This window comes from Morus notabilis, unplaced genomic scaffold, assembly GCF_000414095.1.
Source record: "Morus notabilis unplaced genomic scaffold, ASM41409v2 Scaffold2235, whole genome shotgun sequence".
NCBI lineage: Eukaryota > Viridiplantae > Streptophyta > Magnoliopsida > Rosales > Moraceae > Morus > Morus notabilis.
The window spans coordinates 115,501-123,532 of NW_010360708.1; the positions used below are offsets into that span (position 1 = coordinate 115,501).

The 8,032-nt window shown below is 34.3% G+C and overlaps 2 protein-coding genes across 3 annotated transcripts in view; one reads left to right on the top strand and one right to left on the bottom strand.

The window, feature by feature from the left end:
• The first annotated feature begins 57 nt into the window (after positions 1-57).
• LOC21394171 (2-oxoglutarate-Fe(II) type oxidoreductase) lies at positions 58-2,665 on the top strand. Of its 2 annotated transcripts, none has more exons than XM_024164917.1 (11): positions 58-347; positions 442-637; positions 774-875; positions 1,073-1,124; positions 1,275-1,396; positions 1,481-1,581; positions 1,661-1,719; positions 1,823-1,879; positions 1,974-2,019; positions 2,390-2,469; positions 2,555-2,665. In XM_024164917.1, the coding sequence occupies exons 1-11, from the start codon at positions 234-236 to the stop codon at positions 2,661-2,663; spliced, it is 1,038 nt and encodes a 345-aa protein (XP_024020685.1). In that variant the 5' UTR covers positions 58-233; the 3' UTR covers positions 2,664-2,665. The 2 variants fall into 2 exon arrangements, with proteins under 2 accessions (XP_024020685.1, XP_024020686.1); XM_024164918.1 differs by having other exon boundaries at positions 777-875.
• A 2,250-nt stretch (positions 2,666-4,915) lies between these two features.
• The window catches only part of LOC21394172 (NADP-dependent malic enzyme), a 5,780-nt gene continuing 2,663 nt past the window's right edge, over positions 4,916-8,032 (bottom strand). The window contains exons 7-20 of the mRNA XM_024164922.1: positions 7,982-8,032; positions 7,734-7,829; positions 7,560-7,631; positions 7,368-7,451; positions 7,182-7,280; positions 7,042-7,089; positions 6,904-6,957; positions 6,703-6,801; positions 6,524-6,613; positions 6,345-6,422; positions 6,156-6,230; positions 5,967-6,057; positions 5,690-5,818; positions 4,916-5,185 (exon numbers count right to left, since the gene is read on the bottom strand). Coding sequence (XP_024020690.1) covers positions 5,097-5,185; positions 5,690-5,818; positions 5,967-6,057; positions 6,156-6,230; positions 6,345-6,422; positions 6,524-6,613; positions 6,703-6,801; positions 6,904-6,957; positions 7,042-7,089; positions 7,182-7,280; positions 7,368-7,451; positions 7,560-7,631; positions 7,734-7,829; positions 7,982-8,032 — 1,155 coding nt within the window. The 3' untranslated portion in view covers positions 4,916-5,096. The remainder of the gene's footprint in view (positions 5,186-5,689; positions 5,819-5,966; positions 6,058-6,155; positions 6,231-6,344; positions 6,423-6,523; positions 6,614-6,702; positions 6,802-6,903; positions 6,958-7,041; positions 7,090-7,181; positions 7,281-7,367; positions 7,452-7,559; positions 7,632-7,733; positions 7,830-7,981) is intronic.

The following is an 8,032-nucleotide window of genomic DNA, read 5'->3' on the forward strand; positions in this document are numbered from 1 at the left end:
AACACATACATATCTTTCTTTATTTAATAAAAAAAAAAGAGAAAACAACTGATCAAATCTATTGGAGCCAAGAACCAAACAGTGAAAACGACGTTGCTCGTCTTCGCGGAAAAAGCGCAAAAAAAGCCCTCCTTTTTCCAAGCCACAAATTCCTCCCTTCCCTGTTTGGCAGAAAAGAGAAGCCTTTTTTCCCCTCCCATACTCAATTCTCGAAACTCGCAATTCCTGGAAAAATGGAAAATCAAATCACACCAAACGGTTCCGAAGTTCCAACGAACTTCTCCGCCCTCAATTGTATCGATCTCTCCAATCCCGATATTCACCACTCCGTCTCTTTGCTCAAACAGGTTCGAGTAAAGTTTGATCTTTTTTGTTGGCTAAGCTGTAATATGACGCGATTAACGTTGTTGTTGTTGTTTTTTTTTTTTTCCTGGTATAAAGGCATGTTTGGATTGTGGGTTTTTCTATGTGGTGAATCACGGGATAAGCCAGGAATTCGTGGACGAGGTGTTTGCGCAGAGCAAGAGGCTTTTCGATTTGCCGTTGAGCGAGAAAATGAAGCTCTTGAGGAACCACAAAAACAGGGGATATACCCCTGTTCTTGACGAAATTCTTGATATTGAAAACCAAGTTCACGGTTTGTTCTGTTCTGTTCTGTTTTTTTTTTTTTTCTCATTCCTTTTTATTTGTTTAATTCAGTATCATAATGAACAGTTTTTCTTTAATTGTAACTTTGGGGTTTGATTTTGTCTTTCTTTGTAATTTGTATGAAGTAGGAGATTACAAGGAGGGGTACTACATAGGTGTTGAGGTAGCTGAGGATGACCCAGAAGCAGAAAAACCATTTTATGGTCCTAATGTTTGGCCTAAACAAGGTAACTAGATGTACTAACTAAATAATAATAAAAAAAGGATCTTTTTTTTTCTTGTTGGTGAATGGGATTTAGCTAAATGTTTCTTTGAAGGAGTTTTTTACAGTCCTTACCTGTAAATTTGGTCAACGAGTTCCCATTTGTGAAGGCTAAGAAGTCACTGATTTTTTTTTATATTACTTTTGTCATGTTCTTTCAAGATCAATTGCCTGGGTGGCGAGAGACCATGGAGAGATTTCATAGAGAGGCATTGTAAGTGTGTCTCCCCATGTGACATTGTCTGTCTATTAATCTTCATATGTCTTCTTTTGGATTGCAATTGATTTTCTATTTCTAATAAGGATATGTTAAACCTTGTGATGTCTTTCTAAGCCAAATAAAAAATCCTTTTGTCCATTTCAGAGAGGTGGCTAGAGCAGTTGCGAGGATCATAGCTCTTGCTCTCGGTCTGGACAAGAACTTCTTTGATAAGCCAGAAATGCTCGGCGAGCCTATTGCAACGTTGCGGTTACTGCATTATGGAGGTCAAATTCCAGTCTGAAGTTTCAAAATTAATCAACGAGATCATCAGCTATGAAGTTCATATGTTATTGTGATTTCTTTTGCAGGTCACACTTCTGATCCTTCAAAGGGACTATTCGGAGCTGGTGCTCATTCTGACTATGGCTTGATAACCCTCTTGGCTACAGATGATATCGTTGGTCTCCAAGTAAGTAGATATGAATCAAGATAATCTTTTTAATTTCATAGTTTGGTTGTTTGTTCGAATAATTGCATATTTGTTGCAGATATGCAAAGACAAGGATGCTAAACCTCAAGTATGGGAATCTGTTGCACCACTGAAAGGGTTTGTAACTGGACAATGCTTCCCCTTGGATTTCAAAAAACTCATGGAAAAAATAAAATAAAAATAGAGTGGTGACTTTTGTTTATGGTTTTACTTGCAACAGAGCATTTATTGTGAACCTTGGTGATATGTTGGAGCGCTGGAGCAACTGCATATTCAAGTAATGTTCATTGCAGTGCAACGCGTAATCTTATTTTCATGTATAGGTGAATTCTGGCTTTTTATAATTCATGTTTTTTTTCCTTCCTTATAAGGTCCACACTTCACAGAGTCCTGGGAAATGGTCAAGACAGATATTCTGTAAGACTTCTTTTCTTTTGCATCTCTTTGGGTGTATGTGTGTAGATATGTATGCACAACCCATTCACACTAAACTTAGAACAACCTGATAGCTTATTCATAATCTCTCCATTGAACCTGTTGAAATCATTTGAACCAATTGCTTTCAAAATGTTTTGTAGAATGATGATAAGAGGATTTTGTTTTTTGTTTTCTTTAACTTTTCATAATAAATACGCTCAATTCCCATAGATTGGTTATCAAGCTATTTGTTAAATACAATTCAAATCCCATTTTTATTTGTGCCTTTCTGCCTAGGACATGATACGTATCACACGTGATATCACGTAATGGTTCTATGGGCTTTATATGTTCTTTACTGTCTTCACAGATTGCATACTTTGTGGAACCTAGTCACGAATGTCTTGTTGAGTGTTTGCCTACTTGTAAATCAGAAAAAGATCCTCCAAAGTAAGTCATCTTCTAAAAACTTCTCATCTCAACATAATAAGATCATTTACTTCAAATTATTTATGCCGCATATGACATTGGTCAGGTTTCCTCCAATCTTATGTGGGACTTACCTTAGCCAACGCTACAAGGATACACACGCTGATCTGAACGTATACAAGAAACATCAAACACAACAGATTCTCTCAGAATAAGTTATTGGAGATGGATTCCCAAAGAGGCAGCTATCGATAAAGGGCTCTACCAATTACCATATCAAATAAACATAACGGAAATAGTAGAAAATAGGCTAATATGAAAAGTTTAAGAAAGTATATATGTCAATTTTTAGTTATAAAAATTAAGTTATGGTTCATAATTAGATAAGTTATGGACAAACTTGTCAAGTTATGGTTTATAGCCAGACAAGTTATGGACAAAAACCGTGAATTATAGATAATAACTTGTCAAGTTATGATTCATAACCAGACAAGTTATGGACAAAAATAGTAATTTGGCATATTTATTAACTTATGTAAACTATTGACTTATTAATTTTAATTCATCTCAAATCCTGGCCTATTTTCATCTTTCTCTCTAAACATAATGTATGTTAACCGGCCGAGAGGTCTCATTTATATTGTAATGTAACTGTATTTGTTTGATTGTTTCATCACTTTCCTTGGGAATGTAACGACATTTTCCAAGAATAGTTCACGTGGCTCTTATTCAATACCTCGTTGACCCTTTTTTTTTCCCCCTTTCCCTGAACTAGCCTAGATATGTAAAAGCAACAACTCGAGCAATTTAGATAAAACTCTCTTGTTCACCAAAAAAAAAAAAAAAAAAAAAGATGAAAATCTCTTGGTTACATTATTTAATTTTAAAGCGTTAAGGGCGTTGTTATTTGTGAAAGATCCAACCAATGATAAATGATAAATATTGTAGTCTTTTATTTTGGTGCGGTTTTGTAATTAATTTATGTTGTTTTATTTTGTGGTTTTTTCTTTAAAGACAATTTATGAGTATGTAATAGCTCTTTTGAACGTTAGGTTGAATTGGTTTATGTTATGTGTGGAATCTGAATGTCCGTAGGAATATGTTGGATGTATAATTCTTGAGGGTTAATATAATTTTTAAAGATATTAGCAATCACATACGCGTTATTATAATTTATTTCGTTAGAAAGTTTTAATTATGATATTAACAAAAACAAGAAGTGTCAGTAATTTCCTAATTAGAAAAATCAGGTGATAGCATTTTCTAAAATCTAATAAGATGTTTAGTTTATGAGTTCAGAGTCATGAATTATAATTTTTATTTTTAAAATTTAAATTTTTTATAAGAAAAAGACACTATAGAGAATGGAGAATCATAATTTAAAATTAAAAATGAACTCTTAAAATAAACATCTCCACGAGGTTTAGTAAAGTCAACAGCGGGACAGCAAGAAAATGGAAATGATAAAAATATTTGCTGATAATTTTTTTTAATATATATATATTGTTGGTTCTCTTTAGCTCTTTTATCTTTGTTCGTTGTTAGTGGTGGCAAATGTTCGCACTTCGCGTGTTGCTAGAATTAACAACATGGGCATCCCACTTACCTGTAAAATGGCCTTGTCTTCTTCAAAATGTCGCTTTTGACTTGAAAAAGACTCCCCTTTATATTGCTGATTTGATTCCGACGGTCTGTCCATGAAGTTTATCCGGTTTTATTTAAATTAAAATAAAGGTTTTTTTACAAGATTATACATGTCTCGTTTATTTCACCGATTCGAGTTTTATTATAATAAAAAAATTTCAAAGACAGTTACATCTAACTTTTTTACTACAATAAAAAATTATCACATAAAATTACATCTTACCTTAAATTTAAAATTCAAATTAGCTAATTAAATCTAATTGTTGAATTTTAATTAAAATTATATTAAAATAAGCAGAATAAATTATTACTGATACATAATGTTGAAAAATAAAACTCTATGGTAGTACATATATAGTAAGAATCTCTTTAAAACAAATTAATTGATTAATTAATTGCCTGTAAATGATTGAAGTAATTCAAAGATTCCTTTTACATCCACGAACTGTTAAAAGTAAATAAATAAATAACACCCACTTTTTCTCCCTTCCATTATAGCTGATTACAAAAGATAGTTGTCTTGTTTGAACAATTTTCCGCGAGAAACAAAAGTAGGTCTCCTCACACGACCCACTCAAATATTTATTAGCGAGGTGGCCCCATATGGACACTCAAAGCAACCTTTTTTTTTTTTCGTTTAATGATTTCCGTTTACTTTGATGGTTATGAGTCCACACAAACGACAAAAAAAAAAAAAAAAAAAAAAAAAAAAAAAAAAAAACCAATTCACTAGTAAACGAGTAGGAAAAAGATGAAACTTAAGCCGTTTTTATTAATTAGAACTAGAAAACACAAACACTTTAGAATACAAAAAAAAAAAAAAAAAAAAAAAAAAAAAAAAAAAAAAAAACACCACCCTCACTATGGACTTAGACACACGACACATTACACAAGTGATAACAGACATGTATTATCAAATCTTTTATTCTTTGATGACAGAAATGATAAAACACACTGCCATGATTATTGCAAGAAACTGTTGAACACTGGCCGCATAAGGCTTTTCAACGGTAGCTGCGATAAGTCGGAGTGTACATGCAGCTCTCGGCATACTTGACAAGGTTTCCGGGACGAGGCAGACGAGTAGCCAAACCTTTAAAAGGGAGAAACAGTATAAGTTCACTAGTTAAGATACATAGCTATTTTTCTCACGAGTGAAAATTATGGTACATCCTAAAAAACTTGGAGTGTACGCTTCAGCTCAAATCTCGGCCACTAGATGATGAAAATAAACAATCTTAAGCCTCATTTATTTTACCGATTTAAATTTTCAATTATAATTTTACTACAGTTAAAAATTCTCATAAAAAATCACATTTAATTTTTTCTACTACAGTTAAAAACTCACATAAAGTCACATCTGAACTCGAATTGAAAATTCAAATCAATGAACTAAATGAGGCCGTAATCATTGACTAGAAGCTGAAAAAATTTTCAACGGCTCAGATTGTATCTTCTCATCATCCGCGATTGAGATTGGACTGCACGGTACATCTTAGGGAAGTGGTACACTGGTATGTATTGTATCTTCTTTCTTTCCTTTTTTTTTTTTTCCTTTTTGGGTGGGCATAATGCTTAGAACAAAGAGGAGACTTACCCAGTTCATATGCCTTAGCAGCAACATTAGCAGCAATTTCCGCGGAGATTTTTCTGATGATAGAAAATGGTGGGTAGATCAGTCCCTTTTCATAATTCTCCTCCTTGACTTGTTTTGCCAAGGCTTCGGCTGTTTATAGCACCCAAAAAAAAAAAAAAAAAAAAAAAATTACTAACTTACCAACATGGAATATATTAACATTGAATTACGATTTTTTAATCGTATCATGAAGCAAAAGATCAGTCCCTTTTCATAAATGTTGAGCTGTTTTACTTACAGGCTGCTAGAAGCATCTCATCATGCACACGGATTGCACCAGAGATGACTAACCCCAAACCAAATCCAGGGAAAATGTAAGCATTATTGGCCTGAATTTGAGAACGAAAACATAAAGCTTGGTAAGACACTTTCGGTATTGAAGCCTAATCATGATGAAGGATATGAGACTAAGACACTTTTGGTCAACCTGTCCAGAATAGTAGACTTTCCCGTTGTACTCAATAGGATCAAATGGACTTCCACTTGCGAAAATTGCACGACCCTTGGAGTGAAAACAGGAACAAAAGAACGTTAACTTTACATCCTCTGATGGAACGTCATCTGGACACTAACACAATTAAATTGAACAAGGATGATACAACTATATGTTAGTTACCTCACTCCAAGTGTAAGCTTCTTCAGCTGTGCATTCTGACTGTGAAGTTGGGTTTGAAAGAGCCAAGATGAGAGGTTTCTGCACGTCATTCGTGTATTAAAAAAAGTCAGCAAATGAAGGGTAAAATTCAGCGAAATACGCAGAAAGAAAAACGAGAGAAACAATGGAGGAGGATGTACCTCATTGAAGGAGGTGACAGCTTCAATCACTTCCTTTGTAAACGCTCTTCCAACCCCAGATGATCCAATAAGAACCGTTGGTTTAATAGCCTAGAGTATTATGGAAGCAATATAAGAGAGCAAGAACCATTTTAAAGTTCTTGTGATTCGGATTAAATTAAAGAAACATATGAATATACCTTGACTGCAGATAGGAGATCCTTAATGGGTTCGTGTTCATGAGCCCAAGGTTTCTTGAAGTGTTGAAGTGATTCCTTACGAGAGCTAACAAGCAATCCCTGCAAAATTAGTTACACCATTTATATCAAGTATGAAAAGACTATCCCAGAAAAGTACAAATGAATGTCACAGAAGAATTCTCTTTTTGAGTTTTAGTCTACCTTTGAATCCACAAGCCAGATCTTCTTACGAGTCTCTTCCAAAGGAGCTTTTGTCTACACGTGAAAGTAAATAAATAAACAATCATGACAAAACCATGAAACACAAAGAAGAAAACGCGAACATGTGTCAGAAAGTACCTGCTTTGATATCTCAAGAGCTATTAGCTCTGCTATACCAGTCCCCGCCTATAATCATGAAAGCCCAGATAAAATGAGTTTTATCTCTCAAAGAACACAAAATAAAAATATCCCATAAAAGAGAAAAGAAAAGAGCTTACTTCACCAGCACCAAGGAACAAGAATTTGTGATCAGCCAAGGAACCACCAATCAACTTCAATGCTGCAACAACTCCTGCAAGAACGACAGATGCTGTGCCCTGCACCAAAAGGAACTCGATAGTTCATATTCACATGTTAAGAAAAGTCCTCACAAGTAAAAGAGTGACGAGCAATCTATATCATGCCTGAATATCATCGTTGAAGACGAGATGAGTGGTTCCATATTTTGCTAGCAGCTCAAAAGCATTGTGATTTGCAAAATCTTCGAACTGAAAACATCGACATAACAGCAGCCGAAAAGCTCAAGTAAAACTAATGATTGATCTCATACTGCTGAAAGCTTATGAATAAGCATGTTATATTAACATAAATTTAACCTGTACAATAACTTTTTCCCCGTAGTTCTGCTTGACAGAAGTCATGAACTCCTGCAAAAGATCCGCATATTCCTGGGGATAATGGAAAATTTTCAAAAGATTGATACAAACTGCAATTTGTAGGTCAAGATTATGTACCAAAACTTTAGCAAGAGACATCGGAAGTTATTATACCTGCCCAGTTGCTCTCTTTTGTCTAAGACCAATGTAGAACTCATCATTTAACAACTGCTCATTGTTCGTCCCCACATCGATAGTTATAGGCAAGCACTGCAAAAGAAAAAGGAGGAAAATTCTTTACAAAATTGGAACATTGGAGGCATCAAATCTGGTACCAAATTTTCCTTGAGTTACAAATGGCTATAATGTACATGAAGTAAAGAACAAGAACTGGAAACACTTATTCTAAAAAAGATGCTTACAGATGAAGGACGAAGACCTCCAAGTGCTGTGTACAAAGCCAATTTCCCTAC

What these genes read in the sequence shown, in the direction of transcription:
- LOC21394171 (XM_024164917.1), top strand. Translation starts at nt 234, where the DNA reads ATGGAAAATCAAATCACACCAAACGGTTCCGAAGTTCCAACGAACTTC. An exon ending in GCGGTTACTGCATTATGGAG is followed by an intron (nt 1,397 to 1,480) that starts GTCAAATTCCAG and finishes TTTCTTTTGCAG; the next exon opens with GTCACACTTCTGATCCTTCA. An exon ending in ATGATATCGTTGGTCTCCAA is followed by an intron (nt 1,582 to 1,660) that starts GTAAGTAGATAT and finishes TATTTGTTGCAG; the next exon opens with ATATGCAAAGACAAGGATGC.